At 42.8% G+C, this 22,272-nt stretch overlaps 1 protein-coding gene and 1 long non-coding RNA gene across 2 annotated transcripts in view; one reads left to right on the top strand and one right to left on the bottom strand.

Annotated features, from left to right (window-relative positions):
• DIS3L2 (DIS3 like 3'-5' exoribonuclease 2) overlaps positions 1-22,272 on the bottom strand; it is a 328,965-nt gene that overhangs the window by 260,348 nt on the left and 46,345 nt on the right. Inside the window, exon 5 of the mRNA XM_018563342.1 lies at positions 21,835-21,936. Within this exon, the coding sequence (XP_018418844.1) occupies positions 21,835-21,936 (102 nt within the window). The remainder of the gene's footprint in view (positions 1-21,834; positions 21,937-22,272) is intronic.
• Positions 147-14,728, top strand: LOC108792549. Its single transcript, XR_001941575.1, has 3 exons — positions 147-327; positions 2,108-2,111; positions 14,719-14,728. It is a non-coding gene; the product is annotated as an uncharacterized LOC108792549 (long non-coding RNA).

Genomic DNA, 22,272 nt, shown 5'->3' with positions numbered 1-22,272 from the left:
TAGGCCTCCCTGAAGAAAGGAGTTTTCAAGGCAAGGATTGCCTAAAGGTGGACAGAGTAGGAGATAGGCAGACAGATTGGGATAAGGGGTTCGAGAGAATGGGAGACACACTGGAAAAATCCTGGAGGCGAGCATGCAAAGAGGTGACGAGAGCTGGAGAGCAGGAAGTCTTGGGAAGAGCGAAGGGGGCAGTTTGGGTGATATTTTGAGAGGAGGTAGGTGATGTAGGTTGCGGTGGAGTTGTAGATGGCTTTGTAGGTTATTGTTAGCATTTAGAATTTTATGCGTTGGGAAAGTCTGAGCCAGTGGAGCGATTGGCAGAGGGGGGTACCGGAAACAGATCAGTTGGTAAAGTGGATGAGTCTGGCAGCAGCTTTCCTGATGTACTGAAAAGGGGAATAGCCTGCTTCTTGGTAGGCCAACAAGGAGGGGGTTACAGAGTCGAGGCAAGATATTTCAAAGGAGTGAATTAGCAGCTTTGCAGTATCATTTGTTAAGAAAGGACGAAGTTTGGAACTGTTACAGAGCTTGAGTCAACAAGATTTGGTTAGCGATTGGATGTGGGTTACTCAAAGCACCCTGGCTTGACTGGAAGGATTGATTGTAGTGCTGTTAATTGTGATAGAGAAGTTGGGGGAGGGAACACAGAGGAGGAAATATTATAAGATTTAGTATGAGGAAGTGGTGCGACATCCATGTCGATATATCAGTGAGTAGGTTAGTGATGCGTGAGGCAATAGAAGGGGTGAGCTGAGGGGTAGACATATATATTTGAGTGTTGTCAGCATAGAGATGGTAATGGAAGCCATTGAGGTCATCAACTGACCCACGGTGGAGGTGTAGATGGAGAAGAGAAGGGGCCCAAGAACAGAGACTCGGGGGACCCCCACAGATAGAGGAAGAGGAGAGGAGGCAGTAGAGTTATAGGTGACACTGAAGGTTCACTGAGATAGGTAGGAGGTGAACCATGAGAGAAGAGAGTCTTGGAGGCCAAGGGATTGGAGTTCATTAAGTGGGTGGTCAACTGTCAAAAGCAGCAGAAAGGTCCAGAAGTACAGAGTAGTGGCCTTTGGTTTCAGTAGTTCGTAAATCTTTAGTAAGTTTTAGAACAGTGGTTCTCAACCTGTGGGCCGCCACCCAAAAGTGGGTCGCAACCCACTGTTGAGGGGGTCCCCACGTGCCTTGTGCTGCTCTAGGTAAGAGGCTCCTCAGCCTCCTCCTAGCGTGGCAGGGTCAGTTTGCCTTGATGGCGCTGCAGCAGCAGTGCCCAGAGGGGATCAGAGAGAGGGGAGCAGGCAGGAGTGAGGGGAGGTGAGTGCTTGATCACCACAAAGCCCACATTGGGCACCACAGAGCCCGCACTGGATGCCACCAGAGTCCCACTAGCCACCTGAGAGCCCACACAGATACTCGTATTGGTGCATCCCTACATTTTACGGTTGGGGGTCACGACAACTTTGTAAATGTTACCAAGGGGTCCCGGCCCTAGAAAGGTTGAGAACCACTGTTTTAGGACAGTTTCTGAAGTGGACAAAAGCAAGCTTGAAAGCGGTTGAGGCAGTTGTTAGCAGTAAGGTGGCGGCTCAGGTGGCTGTACACCAGGCGTTCAAGAAGCTGGGAGGCAACTGGGAGCAACGAATTGTTCAGACTGGTGGGCCCTATTGAGGGCTTTTTTTAAAATGGGGCTCACCAATACTTGTTTTAGAGGTGTACGGTTGATGCCAGTGAAAGGGAGAGGTTGAAGATGTGGGTAAGAGATTGTAGAATAGAGGTAGGTGATCAGAGTAGTTATGAGGGGATGGGATCCAAGTGGCAGGTAGTTAGGTGGGTGTTGGATAAAGAGTAGCTACTTCGTCTGCAGTGACGAGATCACATGGAGAGTATTGAATGTGGTGGTAGACAAGGTGTATTCAAAGTGGCAGATGTCTGTCCTGTGGCAGCCCTATGGTGAATTGCAGCAATGTGGTCTTTGGAGTGATTGGCAATCTCCTGGGCAGCGAGTTGGCTGAAGGAGGCGGCAGCGAAGGAAGTAGGGAGTTAAAGGTAGAAAAGAGTTGACGGGGACTGGATGAAGAGTGATGAAGTAGGTCTGCTTGGCTGTGTGGAGGAAGGTACTGTATTTTTGGAGGGTCAGATTTATATAGGGTGAAGTCTTGCATGAATTTGGATGTATGCCAGTCGCTCAAGAGCCCTAGTACACACACACACACACACACACACACGTTATCGGGATGCACGCATCCCGAGAGTGCTTTGCAGCCGGCTGGGGGGATTCTGCAACTGCTGGGCACTACAGCTGATCCTGCGTCTTCCAACTAACCTTACCCATTAAGTGACCCTTGGGGCTTCAGTTCGAGTCACTCATGGTCCTACACAGTGCCAAGAAGAAGCCTAAATCTGGGTCAAAAATAATACTGCGAGGCGCTGGAGAGGGGCGGCAAGATGGTACCGGTGTCTTCCACCCTGCCTTCCTCGCCTGCTCTGACCTCCTAAAGGGACTTGTAAGATTCCTCAGAACTACCGCTGATCCATGACAGCTTCTAAAAGATAATGCTTTGCTAGCTGCTCCAGATCTTCTTGCTCATTTTGAAGTGCTCCTAGATCCTGCCTTGAAGAAAATGTCCAAGAAAACTTTCTGACCAGCTTACCAGAGAGATCAGGGACATTGGAAGACGTACTTCGGCCCTGGAGTCTCCTCTCCATGATCTTTCTGCTGTCAGACACACAGTGCACATATCGCCTCTCTCCAGAATGATAATGTGACATTTCGCTCTCAATTGGTAGACTACGAAAATAGAGAGCGGAGTTCAAATCTTCGTTTGCAGGGCTTGCCTATATCTATATTAGATCTTAACTCCACTGTCACCGCTCTATTTCAGGAATTGGCTCCTGAGTTGCCTATTGACCGTTTGGAATTTGATTCCTTGACTGCCCCGCACTCAGGATGGTCCTCCACATGATGTTATCATTCGCCTGCATTATTACAGTACCAAAGAACGGCTTCTGCAGGTGGCTAGAGACTCCCCAGCACTTCAGTTCCAAGGATCTACTCGCCAGCTTTTCACTGACCTCTCCCCTATTACATTGGCTAAATGGAGAGCTCTGAAGCCCTTTCTTCTCTTACTGCTGCAACAGAAAATCTGGTACAGCTGGGTCTTCCCATTCAAGTTATCCTTTTCCTACCAGGATCATACAAATGTTATCACAATCTCTGCTGAAGTCCAAGCCTGTGCTGATCGCTTGCAGCTCTGTGGATCACCATCCCGATCTCCAGGTCAGCGTTCGCATGCATCTGCAAGGCCTCCTCTGCCTCGATGTGGATCTCAGCTCTCAGTCCACTGCTCTATTGCCTGTGGCCGGATCGCCCACGGGAGAGAAGTTTCCTAGTTGAACGATATCCTGTTCTCCGGTGATATATTCAGAAGGACAGTTGATTCTATGCTTCGAGATGCTTGTTGTAGTGTGGTCCTATTCCTTTCACCACTCTACCATTTTGTCCAAGGCATGAACCTACCTGCTTAGGAATTCTCAGATTGCTACACCTGGTGAGGTGGTGCACCCTACCTTGACAGTATTGTTTATTGCTGGTCCTATACCGGACCGGAATTCTCTTTTTTCCGGTGCGGTTTAGAATCAGCTTTATATTTACTTGTCCATGCTTAACATTAGCTTTTTTCTTTGTGTGCATCATATATGCTGGACTGTATCTTTTCTAGGCTCTGCCTTGACTGCTCTCTTGTGGTCCTGTTTTGTGCGGCATCAGCCCCTGTGGGACTATCAGAGGTAGTCGAAGTGTGCTTCTTTAGATTTATACTGTGAATCCTAGGTTGTTGGGTACATGTTTTTTTGTTTTGTTTTACTCCAATTGCAGTGGCTTTTTTCTTTCCTGGCTGGAATTCATGCTTAACCCCCGTTTGTCCCTTACGGGTTGCTGGCTTTCTTCTAGCTGTCCCTGCGGGTTGTAGATTTCTACAGTGTTCACTGCCTTTTGCCTTATTTTAATTGCCTGGTGATTTCCCAGCTTCTGTTCTCTTTCCCTAGATTTTCTATTTCTCATCTCTCCCCTTCCCGCTCTTTGTTATCTTTGTTTCTATCTTTTTTTTTTCTGCCCTTCCTCTCTTCTGGTGCTCCCCTGCTCTTCCCATCCACTTTTTTTGGTCATTGTGGTTTTGTATTACTTTTTCAAGATGCCTTTGACTATTGTTTTGCTTAATGTTCAGGACTTTATTGTTCCTCAAAAGCGGAGCCAAGCTTTCCGATTTTTTAATCTATACATGCTGTTTGTCTCCAGGAGACATCTCGAGTTCATCTCCCAAATATCTTGATTCTACCCATCCACAGTTTTATTTGGCGGCAGCATCTACAAAACACTGTGGAGTCCTTATAGCTTCTCGTCGGTCTGCCCAGTTCTCCTGCACTAGGAACATTTTTAACCCTGAAGGGCGGTACATTATTTTTGGTGGGGACTCTCCGGGACAGACCTGTTATGCTGGTAACACACCATGCCCTAAATTCCGTCCATGTGGGCTTCATGTGTCACCTTATGCAGGTGGACTATAGTGTTTAAAACTAATCTCTGGTGATGTGTGGGGACTCGAACATCGTCACCTACCCACATATTAACAGACAAGATTTGTCCACAGGTTCGTCACCCCCACCTGATGTCTTCCTCCCATCACTTTAGGGCTCTTTTGGGTTAGCAGCATTTAATTGTCACCTGGTGGGAATTGCACACTTCAGACGTCACATCTTAGTCTCACCCACACGAATCCTTTTCCCGTATCGACCACATCTTTCTTTTACACACGGAGCTTCCTAACCTCCGTTGTGCGACCACTGTCCCCATTTCTTGGTCAGATCATGATACCACCATTACCTTGGACTCCTGGATGACCAGACCATCCATCTCTGTGGTCTCTTTTTTACCCCCTTCTACAGGATCCCATGGTTTCTATTGCAGTGGATAGCGCTATTTGGGAGTACATTCACCTGAATGTAGGGTCGGATGACTCCTCAGTCCTCTTATGGGAGGCCCATAAGGCCCCCTTGCAGGGAATTCTGATTGAGCAGGCTTCTCGGATAAGGACAACTTGGAGACTCAAAAAAATGTGTGCTGGAATCGGAGTTTGCTTACGCCACGACCCAGTTTCAGTCGCATCCTACCGGCGAGAACAGATCTGCATTGTACCATGTTAGGGTGGAGTTGGACCTTTGTCTGGTCCATTTAGCTCAACAGCACCTTTACTGGGTTAAACATAAGTTCTACCTCAAGCCGGATTCTCTTCTCACGTGTAGATTGCAGACTCCGGACCAGGAATACAAACCCTATAGGATCATAAGGGGTGGAGGCGCTTTGACATCTAACCCAGCAGCAATTCTGAAAATTTTCCAATCCCGCTTGGCTGATCTGTATTCTAAACTAGCCTCTCTTGATGGAGATGGAGAAATATCGCTAGAAGAAGTAAGCTCCGCTATATTAAATATCTTAAAATACCCAAGTGTCCAGGGCCGGATGGCTTCATAGCCATCTACTATTAAAAAAAAAAAAATGTGGAACTGTTGTCACCCCACTCATGCTTGACGCACTGAGAACAGGGGTTTCCTTTTTTAAGTCCTTCCCTGAGGCTGCTATCTGCATGTTGCCAAAACCTGGGATGGATACAACTATGTGGTCCAAATTTTGCCCCATCTCCTTCATTAACCTTGATGTGAAGCTGTTGGCCAAGATATTAGCTACCCATTTGAACCCGGCCTTACTTACCAGCATTGTTGGGTGGGGCCAGGTTGATTTTGTTCCTAGGTGCCAGGCAGGGGATAATATCAGGTGCATTTTCCTTCTACATATCGCCAAAACACGGAACTTGCCCCTCTCCCTGAACATCTGGAAGGTCTTGGACTCCTCTTGAGTACTTTTTTTTCGGATCTCCATAAATAAAGGTTTGGCCCCCAGTACCTCATTCGGTTGAGGGCTGTATATGCTTCCCCACTCTATGGAGAAGCAACAAAACCACCCTTAGACAGCAGCATTGTCATCCTCTGCAGGGTAGTATTAGATGCACTAGCAGATTTAGATAAAGTTATCCAACACATTAAATCTCTTAAATTAGTTAATTGTACGGTACCGTGCGATTAATGCACAACACACCTACTGTGCGTCACCTGTGCAGGAGGTCCAGTGATAGATTGTGCCGCAACGTGCGGTAGCACAATACTCTGCGGGGCGATTAAAAAATGTAGTGCATGTACTAGTTTTAATTGCAAAGCAACACATGGTATTACAGTACCACATGTTGCGGTGTGATAGATTGCATTGTGGGCAGTGCATTTTGGGTGCCAGTCAAATGGCAATGCAATCACTGCACTGTTAACGCACAAAGGTGTGTTGCACATTACAATGCGTTAATCACAGAGGGGGGAAAAAAAGCCAGCCATCTTGCCTTCTTAAACATTCTAAAAAGGTAAGAAATATTTTTAAATTGTTTTCTGTCATGCTGTGTGAAAAGGGACAAAAACATATTGGGGTTTTCTCAAAATTTGACTGCAAAAGAGGAAATACACTACAGCTGGCTCTGCCTCTAGATAGGCAAAGCCAGCTGTCACTCACGCGGCTGGGCGGATCGATGTCGGGATCCGCTCCGGCGTCTCAGTATACCGCGAGCTGTAGCTGAGCTTAGCGGAATGGGAGAAGGCTAGTTTTTGTCCTCCCGTTACCCTGAGAACTAGGGGGAAAAGCCCTGACCCCATAGTTCTCCTTTAAAGGAAGTTGAGAAATAACAGACTTACCATATCACCAGGTGAAAATAAAGGAAGAAAAGCCTAAAGGAAAACGAATGCATATACCACACTTAAAGTGAAATTAAAAAGGCAAAACAAATTTTCGCTCACCCCAACGTTAATTAAAGCACTTACCTTAAATTATGTCTTTTAATCCGATCATCTTCTTTCCTGTAGTTTTCAGCCTTCTCTCCAGCGCTGCTGCGAATCTCCGATCCAGCGCTAACTAATCTGAGCTTGCTGGCACGTACTCTCCCATGGTGTCTAAATGCGGGTGCACGTGTCCATAGACTTACCTTATGACTTTCCTCGCGTCCCAGACAAAAATGTGAACTGCGCCCCAAGATGCTTTGCCCTGCCGCCTGTGCAGTTTCACATTTTCGGACTGGAGCGCGCAGGGAACACAGGTAAGTTTAACAGCGGTTTAAAGCGTTTTTTTTTTTGTTTTGTTTTTTTTTTACTTTTTGCATATATCTACTGCTTGCTAGCAGTAGATATATGCAAAAAAAAAGCTGGGGGTTTAGAAACCATTTAAAGATTGGAAAGCTGCAATATATTAAATTTATATTTAAGTTTAGATATACTTTAAATATTTAGTACTCATTTACAAAACACTTCAAAATACCATTCAAAACATTGATACTTTTCTGATGAGGTGCCTTAAGTATACATTTTACGTTGTGTTCTGCCCCTTAAAAACGTATTTTCTGAAAGAACCTGTATAATTTAAAAAAAATGCTAGTTGCATTTTTTTTTTTTTAATGTTGCACAATATTTGCCCAAATGTTTATCAAACCAATATTTTTTTGATTAATTATACTGAAATTATTTTTAGTGCACAGAAACAGAATATAACAATTTTTGTATAAAAAGATGGAGTTACGTGGAGTAAATAGTTTCCAAACATATAAAGCGTTAAATTGCATGTGCCTGTGCATCAGTGGTACTCAAAATGGTCCATAGGTGACCCTTTAAAAGCCATTTAGCGTTAACAGCAAATTATGGACTAGGGTATCGCCATGAACGTCAAGCACACATGCATGCACTATGCATGCTTTTTCATTCACATGCAGATGGTGAGGTCAGCTGGTTTTAAAATACTCGTTTTATTTTTTTATCTTTTACTTTTTTTTATCACTTATTATTTCACTTAACTTTATCACTATCACACAGAGGCTAACAAGCCCCTAACAGTATTTGGAGGTGACGGGATCTCCTTATGGAGGGTGGTACAAGTGATCTGGGCAGCTGTATAGCAGCCCAGATCACTTGTATGGAAAAACTATACTAACAGTATGCAGTAGCCATGATCTTGGAATTACCCAGTTCAGGACCAGGATGTTTATGAACATAAAGCGGTCCTGAATAGGTTAATGGAGAACTATGGGGTTAAGGCTTTTCCCCATAGTTCTCCTTAGGGTAACGGGAGAACACAAACTAGCGTCCTCCCGTCACCCTAGGCTCAGTATACTGAGACGCCGCAGCTGAAGCGGATCCCGACAATTGTGTCGGGATCCGCCCAGCTGCGTGACTGACAGCTGGCTCTGCCCATCTAGAGGCAGAGCCAGCTGTACCCGCCCCCGTCCGTTCTGCCAGTCAGCGCTGGTGGATCGGAGCGGGGATGGGGGAATCCAGCCCCTCCCCTGAACTATGAGGTGAGTGAAAAGCACTCAACTCAGTTCTCCTTTAAGCACAACTGGAACACTGCAGGTCATAAAACAGCAAACAGATAAAATACATAGTGCCGTTTTACCTGTCAATGTATTTTTTCTTTCAAAACAGTCTTGAGATTCAAATAGTTCTGCCAACGCCGTCTAGTAGGGTAGACCACCTGATTTTTCTCAGCTATATTTAGCAACACTCAATAGGTTTCATTCTCTTCCCCAGCCTGTGACTGGACAATGAATAAGAAGTAGCAGACTGTTGAGCTCCTTTATCACTGCACTCTCTCCCATCAGTAAGCTCCTGCAACACAACTGAACGCCTCCTTGTGCTGCTTCTCCTCCCTCAGAAGTTCTATGTACCGGGGACCGCAAAAGGGATCTACCAATCCACATTAAGGTAATTACACTGCCATTGTTTAAAAGAAAATGCATTTAAAGTAGTACTAAAGGCTGGGTGTTTTTTACCCTAAAATGCATTCTCTGCATTAAGGTAAAAACGCCCAGTACCTTTCTGCATTAATCTGTCCCAACTACCCAGCTTGAGCATTTGGCTCCTTTCTGGATATATAGATCTCTATATATCTGTATATAGAGATCTATATATCTATAAATAAAAAAGCTAACCACCTTTCTTGAGATGACAAACCATTAAAGTGAAATTAAAGTAAATTTTTACCCTTCCCCCAATGTTAATAAAAGCACTTACCTTAAATTATGTTTCTTAATCCGATCTTTCTGGAGGGGGGGGGGTTACACTTTTTGCATAGATCTGCTTGCTAGCAGTAGATCTATGCAAAAAAAAAACGGAGGCTTTAATTATCCTTTAAGCTGAAAAGGGAAAAAGTACAGTGCTGAAGAGGAAAACTAAATTTTTCTGGATAGGATGATTTTTTGCGAATATTGTGAGTCACAAAATTATTATTAGATTAGTGACATGTAGTAGCACTAGAACTTATCAAATGCTCACATAAGGCAACAGGTGATGACATCATAGGAAGAAAAGCAAGATTAGAGAGGGAAGTTTCACTTTCACATGAACCCTCAACACCCTCAAATGATGGGAAAGGAAACAGAAGCTCTAAATGTGTTTCTTGATGCTGCGAAAGTCCCAGAAACTAAAGCACCCAACAATTGCATTACCTGCAAAGACTGCTCGAGAGGCATACTAGTAAGAAATGATATAATATAATTTGCAAATTGCATTAAAATTCTGGTATGTGTGATCACAGAAACAAAAAGGGAAAAATCCCAAAACAAGTTCTACGAAAGTCCAAAACTCCTCAAAAGAACACATGGCTTGCTTTTAAACGCATCTGTGATCTTCGTTATCATATTACTACAACCCACAGGTGACTGAAAAACAACTACATAACAGGATCCTGTAGCAATTCATTTCGGGAAGCCAGCTTTCCTTGCAGCTGGCTGCCAGCGATATCAAGCGTATTACCCAAGATAGATTGCATGTGGAAGCCTAAACCTTTTGCAAAGCTCATGTTTATTTGGAAAATTACACAAGAGAAGAAAAAAAAATGCCAGGATTAGAGATAACCTCTTAAATGCAATTACACTGGAAAACTGAGATTTGCAAAATGTTTTGGAAATATAGAAGGCTGATATGTCCACAAATTCAGAAAGTCAAACACTAAACAAAATCTAATTTCAATATTTTCAATTGCAATTTTCAAGTACAAACTAGAGTAGGGCTGCAACTAATGATTACTTTCATAATCCATTAGTTGGTCAATTAATTTTTTCGATTGCATTAAAAAAAAAAAAAAAAAAACCACCAGCTTTAATTTAAAATAGCATCCACAAATGGAGTTTTAATTAGTTTATTTCAGAATAGAACTGCATGCACAATTTTTTGCAATCGCACTGCACTGGAACGCACAGCAATGCAGTACCGTGCGTTCTAGTGAGGGCAATGTACATCAGAAATGTCACCGGCACAGAAATGGATGATGTCCAAAATAATGCGTTGTTTCACGCATATTGTCACATCAAAAATGCAACATTTCGGGGACCATCAGACTTAATATGAGTAACAGTGCGGCCAATCACACTGAGTGGAAGGCGCGTTTGGGGCATCATTGAAATGAATGGCACTGCAAAGCACCTCCTGGAGCAGAATGTGTCAGGCCGAAACTGAAAATTACTTCCCACCTGTTATAATTTTTCTTAAATGATAGCATTATATTATACAGGATTTATATAGCGCCAACAGTTTGCGCAGCGCTTTACAATATAAGGAAGACATTACAATCAATAAAATTCAAGACAAGATGGTGAGGGCCCTGAAAGGGAGGGAGAAGTGATACATAAGGAGGTAGCTGTGAGGATGAATTGTTTTAGAACGGGATGGTTCAGTTGTTAGGTTGTAGGTGGGTGCATTGTAAGCACATGGCGCTTGAACAGCTTCAGTCTGGCTGACAGTGGCAAGATTCTGCAGGCGGCAGTTCAATGTAAAATACAGTAGGTAGTGGGCTGGGGCAACAGCCAGCCTGCTATTGGCCGTTTAAAATTGCAATAACCAATAGCAGGCTGGCTATTCACCCACTGCTTGCTGTGTCCTCCCCCCAGCATGGAGAAGCTAGCTAGGGGATCCAACTGACTACTCGATAAGAATAGTTGACAACTATTCTCATAAATCTATCATCGATTAGTTGGTTGCATCACTAAACTAGAGGGATAAATTGTAAAAGATTTCTAGAGCAGTAGTTGTCGAATGAATGGATGTCTGGGATATCCCACAACCACAGATTAAAGCTGATCTTTAGGCAGGAAAAGACCAATGCAAAGCAACTACGAATTCATTAATTGATTTATAAATGCAGCTACTGTAGCTGATATTTAACTGGCATCGGCTGTACAATCCCCTGTACAGAAGCATTCAAGCTCTGCTACATGCAAATGTGCTGACAAGGAACACGCTAACAGGGAGGAGCGAAAGTACAATGGGGCGAGCTGCTGCTCCTTTATGTGATCTTTCCTTATTGCAGCATAGAGAGGTCAGGTCACCGACCTGAATCGTTTAGGCTAGGGTCACACCTAGGCAATTTACCACGAAGATGGAGTTGTGCGCAATATCGCACAAAACACAGATTCGCATTGAAGTCAATGGAGGCTGCTCACACCTTTGCAGTTTGTTGCGCAAAAAGGTACAGGAGCTATTTTCGGGTGGTTCTCACACGGTTTGGGTCCCACAGACACCTCTATGCATTGAAAACCACGCAGTTTTCAAACAGTAACGCAAATTTAACAGTGCGAAAACCACTCAATCGCCTAGGAGTGAACCTAGCCTTAGTTAGCTAATTTGCATTAAAGATATAGTCTATTAAGGGAACGAGGTTGGAAAGGTGGCTACATTTTCACACACATGGACCATGGGGAACAAAAGTAGCCATGCTCCAGAAGGAAGGACAGTGTACACAAACTACATTTTTGTTAATAGGTTACTTGAATGCATGTTTTAAAGATTCAACTCCAGGGCTTAGTGTCCATTTAAGTGCCCATATACACTGTATTGCCAAAAGTATTGGGACGCCTGACCTTTGCACACACATGAACTGTAATGGCATCCCAGTCTTAGTCCGTAGGGTTTAATATTGAGTTGGCCCACCCTTTGCAGTTAAAACAGCTTCAACTCTTCTGTTAAGGTTGTCCATAAAGTTTGGGATTGTGTTTATGGGAATGTTTGACCATTCTTCCAGAAGCACATTTGTGAGGTCAGGTACTGATGTTAGATGAGAAGGCCTGGCTTGCAGTCTCCGCTTCAATTCATCCCAAAGGTGTGCTATTGGGTTGAAGTCAGAACTCCGTGCAGGACAGTCAAGTTCCTCCACCACAAACTCGCTCATCCATGCCTTTATGGAACCTGCTTTGTGCACAGCCATGTTGGAGCAGGAAGGGGCCATCCCCAAACTGTTCCCACAAAGTTGGGAGCATGAAATTGTCCAAAATGTCTTGGTATGCTGATGCGTTAAGAGTTCCCTTCAATGGAACTAAGGGGCCATGCCCAACCCCTGAAAAACCACCCCACACCATAATCCCCCCTCCACCAAACTTTACACTTGGCACAATGCAGTCAGGCAAGTACTGTTCTCATGGCAACCGCCAAACCCTGATACATCCTTCAGATTGCCAGACAGAAAAGCACGATTTGACACTGCAGAGAACGTCTCCACTTCGAGTGCAGTAGCAGAGGGATTTACATTGCACTTGCATCCGACGCTTTGCATTGCACTTGGTGATGTAAGGCTTGGATGCAGCTGCTCGGCCATGGAAACCCATTCCATGAAGCTCTCTATGCACTGTTGTGCCAAACTGAAGGTCACATGAAGTTTGGAGGTCTGTAGCTATTGACTCTGCAGACAGTTGGCAACTTCCCGCTGTGTCATTTTACATGGCCTACCACTTTGTGGCTGAGTTGCTGTTCCCACTTTGTTATAATACTAACATTTGACCATGGAATATTTAGTAGCAAGGAAATTTCACGGATGGACTTATTGCACAGGTGGCAACCTGCTCGAGTTCACCGAGCTCCTGAGAGCGCCCCATTCTTTCACAAATGTTTGTAGAAGCAGTCTGCATGCCTAGGTGCTCGATTTTACAGCTGTGGCCATGGAGGTAATTGGAACACCTGAATCCAATGATTTGGAGGGGTGTCCCAATACTTTTTGCCAATATAGTGTATGTATTTCAGCTGTGTATTTAGCCATTTTCCTGGATTTCAGCAATAAAAGCTCTACCGTATTAAATCTTTTGGGAGCAATTCAGTCATTTGAAACCTACATGATTAAATTTACTTTATCGCTTCCCATAAAGTATAAAGCACTGCCATGTTCTACATTTCAGTGTAACTGCAAAATGTAAGCAACAAAAGACATAAGGCAATGTGCAGTTAGTCAAGGATATTGTCAAGCCTCAATTATCATGCACTACAGCTCAATAACCATGAAAATAAACCTTCATGTTAATCAAGTGAAAAACATAATAAAATCCAACCGGTAGAAGATAATACATTAAAACTATACCACTCTAATCTGTTATACAACATTCACTTGTAATCTAAATTTAAAGCCCAAGTATAATACATGTGCCCTTTCTAAATAGCCATACATCACAGTAATAATCATTTTGAAAAAATTCCCCCTTCTTGTGGCATAGATGTTCACAGTTCAGAAAAAGTCAGGAAAGGTTCCAAGTGCAATGCCAGCTGAATCAGCAGAGAACAATAGGGCATTAGATAACATTTTTTTCTGCAGACTCCAGCTCTCCAAGATCTTCTGATGTGACTATTTTCAACACTTACAGAGACACGGTCACACAACTGCGCCACTATATTTTGCATCATGCAACAACATTCTCATTCAGTATGGCCAGTTCTAGGATCTAGAACCATCACAACAGTAAGCACAGAGAAGGGAATTTATCAAAACTGGAGCAGACAAAATCTGGAGCAGCTGTGCATAGTAACTAATCAGCTTCTTAAGGTGCCCATACACCTTACGATTATCGTACGATAATCGTATGCGATCGACTTTTCGTACGACAATCGTAACGTGTGAATAGAGTGCCCGACCGATAGTACTGTACAATCGTACGACTTTTGACGGTCAAGCATGTTTGAAAACTTTGGTTGATCGTACGATGTTCGCATGGTTGGTGGCGTTTCCGTCCGTCAAAAGTCGTACGATTAACACTGCGCATGCGCAAACGAAAATAATTGCGGTCAATTACCGCAAGTCGTCCAGGTGTTTTTTTCTAACTACGGCTGATTGAACCTTGCGATAATCGGGGCAGGATGGGGCCGTCGTACGAAAATCGTACGACGGTTCGATCGGACGAAAAGTTTGGTCCGATAATCGTACGGTGTATGGGCACCTTTACATTTAAACATTTTAACTGAACAAACTAAAAATATAAGCCAATTGGTTGCCATGGACAACTGCTCCAGATTCTGTCTTTTAAAGTTTTGGTAAATTCCACCAATGTGTATTAGAACATTACACATTGCATGTTGCAAAATGTTAGTTTGTGTGTAGTCGATTGCAGGGCTTGACAAATCCCAGGTGCCAGGTGACATGGGTGACTAGAAATTGCATCCTGGCACCGAGGTAGCAGGGATTGGAGGGGACAGGGACCGCTACAGCATGCACCAAGGGCCGCTGTGCCCCATCTTCTGATCAACTACCAGTGGTAGAAAGCCAGCGACAAGTGTCCTATCCAGCAGCAATAACCAGCCTGCTATTGCATCCACCCACTGCCATCTGTCAATCAGCAGAGGAGGACCTGAAGGAGAACTTTCCAGAAATGTAGCATTCTTGTCACTTCCTATAAGATTAACTAAAAGCAAATACAAATGTTATCTTGTGTAAACTGTTAATCCCATCACCCACAAGAAAGGCAAATGTGTTAAGTCCAGCCTGGGTGGCAACCATAGGTTCTTCCACAGATCGTGGAGTGGCTGTAGTCACCCAGAGACAGGAAATGTGCTATTCACATAATTACCAGGTGAAAATAAAGGGGGAAAAAAAAACTAATATGGCGGCTTACCTCCACTATATTTTAGTAGGCTGCAATATATATTTATTTTTGTTTTTTTCATCAAAAAGGTCAACAGTCCATGATAAACGAAAAAGAACAGTTCATTGGACTTGCATCACAACAATATGGTTTGGGTCTAACTGACATCTGGCTGTCCCACACACTCAGTGTGATAGTCCCAGGATTTTCACTGGAAATACAGTCCTCGGCAGCTTTCCTCAGCTCAAGGCCTGTTAGTATTCACCCCTCGTGGGTCACCCGTCTTTGTCTCCCCGATCAGTATCTCAAGGTCACCAACCCCCTGGACCTCTCCAGCCTTCCTGGCTGTGTCCCTTGTGCTCACGCACGCAGCAGAGTCTGCCTGTCGTAGTGTGCCTGCACACCCACAACTTTCCTCTAAAGCACTGGGCTGGCTTCCTAATAAGGCTGCTCTCAGCCACCTGTTCAGCCCAACCTGGCAACACCTGGCTCCAGGACTGGAGATCCCATCCCACTATAGTCTGGAAAACCTGGAAGGAATTGAACAGCCAGTTCCTCCTCTCCAAAGTAATTATATTGTTGAACCTCTCAGCCCCTCTGGCTGAGAGTCCTGGGTGCCAAAGTTGCCATACTACACCGTGACATTGCCATTCACTGCCACAGTAGTCACTCTTCCGCCTCAGCAAGTTGTAGCTGAACAGTAAAGGGAATGGGTGTATGTTTTGCAGTAATAAGCTTTTTTTCTCCAGGTAAAACTAACAGTATGACAGTAAATCTCTAAGCTCTTAAGGGTGTCCGGTCCAATAGATAGATGATTAAAGCAAATGGCCAAGACTAAGGGGTTGATTTACTAACCTTATAAAACACACCACGAACAGGTATACACCTCTGTAGTGTGTTCCCAGCATGATTTATGGGTGGAATCTAAACACCTTTGTAGTGTGTACACACCCAGCAGGTGTGTTGTGCAAAGCCAAGCATGAATTGCAAGGTGATGTTGTGTAAATTAGCTCTATGTTGTGTTGCTTGCGTTGATGAATGCAGGAATGTAAATGCATGAGCTAACCATTTTTGTCTAAACTGTGAAGCAGCATTATATATGCAACATGTGCATGATTTTTCCATATATGGCATTGGTGGAAATATGCTTTGAGACTTTTTGGTTGATAAATACGTTTTGCTGTGTGAAAATCACACGCACCTGGTGCGTGCGTGTGTTTAGGTTAGTAAATCACCCCCTAAGAGTCTCCTGAACATCTGCATGTGGATTGTCTAATCTACAGAGAATCGTGCAGTTGAGAAAACCAGCAAAACGGGATTCATGAACAGGATCCTATGAAGACTGGAAAAAACCTCCATGTATATGTTCAGGTGAATCCTAAAGTTTGTCATGTATAGATTTAGATTTCTAACTCTTGCTCATCAAATTTGCTCATCACTAGTCCTAGGCGGACTACTGGACCCAACCCTTTCTTCAAGGAATCAGCAGGTTTCCTCTCAAGACCTTGCAGACATCCCTAGCCACCACTACCGGATATCTTATGGGAAAAATTAGATAGTCTTTTGAGTCTATTTGTAAATGAAAGACATTAAACAGTACCGCAATTTAGAAATAAATAAAAAAGACTGTTGTATATTGGGACATTTCAGAAATGGATTCATGCAGGCGTGTTTAGTTACTAAAAAGGTCCACTTTAACTTCATAATAGCTAAAACAAAAAAAACTCAATTCCCTTGGATTTTCAGGAAGGTCAGAAAGATTTATATGAATGGATAAGGCCAAACTTAGTTTGGAAAATTAATCTTTAAAATTGATAACATTTTTCTTTGGCAAGTTTAAAGGTTTCCTAGTATGTTCTCATTTATAGATGATCCGCAAAGTGCAAAAACCAATGCAAAAAATCTGTTTACTACAGAAAGATCAGTAAAGATTTAAGAGTGGTGGTTAGGGATTGCTGCCTTGTTGAATATACCAGAGTTTGTGTGCATGTTTGTTCCTATAGCAGCTTTTATGACAATGGAACATTCCCTACACACAGAAATAGGGAAATGGCAGGAAATATTCCAAAATCAACTATATGTGAATTCAGGAGGAGATTTTTATGGGCATTTCAAGGACATGACAGGCCATTAACCATAAACTTTCACTGGGTAGCATTTCCATGCAGAGGTCCGTCATTTCTTCATTATCACTACTAGCAGCAAACAGGAAAGCTACAGGTCACCAGGAGACTGTTACACCCAAGCAGAGTTGGCACCAAGAGAAACCTGCTAATAGATTGGCTTGCTTAGTGTAACTGTAACCGTGGCACCTGCTGAGTGACCAGATAAACTTGGGATAGCAACAGGGATATTACAGTGCAGTACAAACTTGTGAAATTCTACACTCAGAATTCTCAAGGACAACCTACTGCCATAGCAGGCACCATAACCTACATCAGAATACATATAAAATGTTGTTTTACACTTGCTTCAAAAGAAAAGTGATGCCTGAAAAATTCAAGGATCTTTAAACAATAAAGCCTTAAAAAAGGATTATTTAGAGGATTATTCATGGGGGAATCAGGTGGCAAAGACTTGACTCGGAACTTAAAACTGAGATCTGATAGATTACATGCCAACAGAACAAGCTGGATTTACACATGATACAATCTTGCACAAGTGTTCCTTGCATCATTTTTCTTTTGGTATCGTAACATGTGCAACAAGTTTCCTCAACATGTACATAAGATTTGCACTACAAGACAAATACAAAACAGATAGAGTTTTAAAAATATAACAATACACACACAAAGAATTAGGTTTAATCTCAAAGCAATACTACATATGCCAAGCAAATGGTTACGTACCAGAGTTTGTATTTCTCAAGTGGAAAGTATTGTTCTATAAAGTTACCGTATATACTCGTCCCTCCCCTCCCCTCACTCACTGTGTGCCGGTGATCGGATCATCACATCACGGAGAGAGCAGGGACGAGTCAGCGGCGCGCTGATCAGACGAGAGGAGCTCCAGGTGGGGTCCTAATTTAGCTGGCTCAGAGGTGCCTGCCCCCTAAATTAGGACCCGGAGACTGCCAGATGACCCCGCTCGGAGCGCCGCACACCGAGCAGCAGTGACGCGACGCTCGGCGAGGTAAGTAAGATGACGCGCTGGCGCTGACTCGAGTATAAGCCGAGGGGGGCACTTTTCACCCAAAAAAATGGGCTGAAAATCTCGGCTTATACTCGAGTATATACGGTACTGAAACAATATATGTGGGAAAGAAAAACTAGCCATTTTACAGGATCTAAAACGGACTTTAAAGGAAACACTTCCACATGCATAAATGTGGACGACTGCTTTTCTCTGCACTTTAGCTGGGGACAACTTTTAACTTTAAAACAATGCCAACACTGAGAAAGAGAGGCTGCCATTATAGACTTCTCCTTGCATGGGAGGCATGCTGACAAAATTGCATCAATATCCACTGTGCCAATGACTCTGAATGAGAGAAAATAGGGACTGCCTTTTATCCAATGGCTGTGGCTCCTACCATGTTGTAGATCAGACTTATAGCACTGAAGCCAGATGATCAGGTATGGCTGCCAGGCAAATCAAAGAGTAAGACCATAATTGCAGCGTTGATGGTTCTTCATCACATGTTTACTTTCAATATACATCTTGTACAAAGGAAAAAAATTACAGTTTGTGGAAAAATTTTATCCCAACTGAAAAGCTCCTTTAATTCAAGATGCATGACCGACTGGTCCAGGGCACTCTGCCATACTGTGTGAACTACAGCAGGGGTTTTCCTGTCAGTAATTCTAGGAAAAAGGGCTCTGGAGCCTATGTGTCCCTTTGAAGGAAATCATCTTTGGTCCCTGCCTTTCCTTTGTCCCAGGAAGGTGTGGTGGCCTACTCTTATCTAACACAGCTGGGAGAACACCCGTGGGAAAAAACACATGATGGCTTCATATGACAGCAAAGGGAACATAGCAAAATAGATGCTGCCACTTCTCTTCACAAGCCCTTCAGTACAACAATATAAATCCAGGCAGGAAGTATTAGGAAGCATTTGTGATAAGATAGAGAACAGTGTATGGGCTGAAATACTTAGGTTTTCAAATTATACTGACCTTAGCATGAAAGACTGATGCACACATTTAAAAAAAAGGGAACATGTACATAGAAACTCTTCAATTTAGGGTCGCATTCATATTAATGTTTGCAGCAACACGTGCTGAATGTTCTAGGCTTTGGTACGGTGCCACTTATTGTGTCCTCTGCACGCATTGGTAGGGGGGGGTATTTCTCCTAAAGGCTATGTCCTCCTAAAGCTAGATTGTTATACTGATCCACTGGCTTCAGTTTATTCTGATGCACCAACCCAAAAAAAAAAAAGCCTATAAAAGCTGTTGAGATTATCTCACAAAATGCTGAGAAGAAAAATCATGAGCATTATACTCAAGACATAGAAAGAAATGCAAAGTCATTGGGTGCCATTTAAAGAGAAATAAAACAAATGTTTACAACAAGTTACAGTGTTTACTTAAGATGTCATACATGTGACATACTCATTGGTCTCTCCGCGATATAAAGAATCAAGTGCTTACGTGAAAGCGATGCTATAGACGTAAAGTAGGCATACGTTCAACAAGCATAACCTAGCAGAGCCTGTGCAGAACTGTGCATGTAAGTCTTCAAAACCAAACAGCACTGAGAGTTTATACAACTATTAAAACACCATGAATGCAAGACACCAACTTTTATGAGTTCAGATACAGTATAAAGAAAATCTGTTAAGAAAAAAAAAAATACTGCTTTATTTATAGAACATGGCTTAACCTTAACTCTTCCACCAGCAGAAGCAGCATTAAAAAGGAAATGAAGCATGTATAGCATTCAGCCATTACAGATCACATTGTCCCATGTGCCTAAGTGAGGATGTGCTCCTAAGCCGGTCCGTGCTCAAAAACAAATACCTCACGGTAACAAATAGTAATTAGACTTCTACTCAGTCATAACAAATGCTGTCAGAACCTTATAACCGAATGATAAAAAGACAATACAAAAGCAATAAGGAACACTGATGGCTCCAACAAGCCTCACATCATTGCTCTACAAGGACATACGAAACTTCCTAGCATAGCATAGTCTATAGTAATCTGCTAAAAGCTCACTGACAGACTTGCATTGTGTTGTTCCCTTTCATGCATTGCCAGGTATTGTGAGATTTTTCTATTAGCAGATATAGAGTTTATGAATACTATTTAAAAAGGAGAAGGCATTAATTGAATAGACAATGCAGTCATTCCTGTTGTATATACAGCAAGTTAAAGCTAAACTCCAAAAAGAGCAGTCTAAATACAAGAGCCATGTGTATTCTTATTTGAATCTTGGCGTGCTTTGTTTATTTCTTCCAAGTCTGCGCAGTAATCCAGTGTGAAACTTTGGCTCTGTGCAGGAGCTTTCATAAAGACCAGTCACTGCTGTTCTCACCTTGTTCATAGTGGCTGGTCTTGTATCCACCCCTTTCTTGTAGTTATATGTAAGATGTCTGTAGTGGGTGGACCTGCTGGGTCCCTCTAGCTCTACTTAGCCAAAACTCATATGTAAGATTATGTATATACAGACTAATAAAAAAGTTCAAATATACATCCAAGAGTCCGAAATCTGTTACCAAAAATCCATTCATAGCAAGAAACCACAAAACTGGCAACGCATTACGTTGGTACAAAATGTGCATCATTAGGAGAACTCAGAATGGCACAACCGCCACATGAATGGGTTGAAAACATCCCAAGAAACCATGCTAAAGTTCATCTAAATATATACCATCCATGCAAGTCATAAGTGGCATCTCAGCAAACCTCAATTACAGGTAAAAAAAAAAAAGGTATTGCAGAAAGCATGCCAGGCTAGTTTTATAGTAGATACACGTTGTACAAATTATACACAAACTCAATAAGTCATTGCAGGTAAAAATAGTGATGCAAAGAGCATACAAAACCTGCAAAATATCTGAGTTTTAAAAGAGAACTATGGGGTGACCTTTTTATCCCATAGTTCTCTTTAGGGTCACGTGAGGATATATACTAACGTCCTCCAGTGACCCAAAGCTCAGTATATAGCGAGCAATAGCCTGCTATATACTGAGAGCGCCGCAGCTGGGATGGATGCTGACAATACTGTTGATCCACCAAGCTGGCTGATTGACACAGCGGGCTGTGTCTATCTAGAGGCAGGACCAGCTGTGCCCACCACTTTTATTAGCCCCCGTATGTGATAGCAATAAAGTTTAGAGGAAAAAAAAAATTAAAGTCCCCCCCAAAAGTAACACATAAATTTTAACCGACGTGACCCGATCTTTTATATTTGACCAAAAAACTGGGTAATAATAAATGTTTCCTAACAATGTTAAAAAAGTTTTCAAAATTTTCAGTAATTTTTCCTAATTATAATAAAAAACAAAACCCCCAGTGGTGATTAAATACCACCAAAATAAAGCTCTATCTGTCCCCAAAAAATGGTGTAAAATTCATTTCAGTACAGCGTTGCATGACGGAATAAACGTCAGTCAAAGTACCGCAGCGCTGAACACTGAAAAATGGCCTGGCCAGGAAGGGGGTCTAAACACCTGGTCTTGAAGTGGTTAAACTAAAATTGTACTGTTGTTCAACGTGATGAGAAGTCAAATTTTGGTGAGCGTTGCTCTTAAATACATTCACACACAGGAGAAAAAGAAAGTATTTAAAATAGGATGATGGGCAACAGGCTATCCAGGAAGATTTTAAATCCACTCAAGTGAAACAGGTCAGCTGATTAGCGGCTGGTTTGTTTATTTCAACTTTCAAGGCACAGTACAGTCATAGATGTGTATTTCAGTACTAACCTTCCATTTGTCTTTAGGGAGCAGCTTCACAACCACCACATCACCATTCAGCGCTCTGTTCCTGGAAACTACTCCATCAATAAATAGGTCTCTGAGGCCATCCTATACATAAAAAACAGACCAATTAAACCTAGCATTGGATTAAAAAAACATATCCACAACTTTTTTCAAGGTACATTTTTTTTTATTATAGGAAAACTTCATACTAGGTATGAGGTGAAACAGTTTATTTCAATTAGTAATTTCTTAAAGTTCCCCATTCAGTCTGTCTTCCCCTCTGCAGTCTGTGTTGTCATTAAGGATAGTGTCATGTAGCATGGTGTTACAGCAAACAAAGTACAGGCTGCATTTACATTCGTTGGCCTGGATTACTCGTGTGATATTGATTTTCTATTGAAGATTAGAGTTCGTGTTTGCAGTATGTGAAAGCACAACTGT

This window comes from Nanorana parkeri, unplaced genomic scaffold (genome assembly GCF_000935625.1).
Source record: "Nanorana parkeri isolate BGI_ZX_2015 unplaced genomic scaffold, ASM93562v1 scaffold657, whole genome shotgun sequence".
In the NCBI taxonomy this organism is placed as follows: domain Eukaryota; kingdom Metazoa; phylum Chordata; class Amphibia; order Anura; family Dicroglossidae; genus Nanorana; species Nanorana parkeri.
The sequence above is the reverse complement of the archived record's forward strand: the minus strand, read 5'-3'. Positions and strand labels throughout refer to the sequence as shown.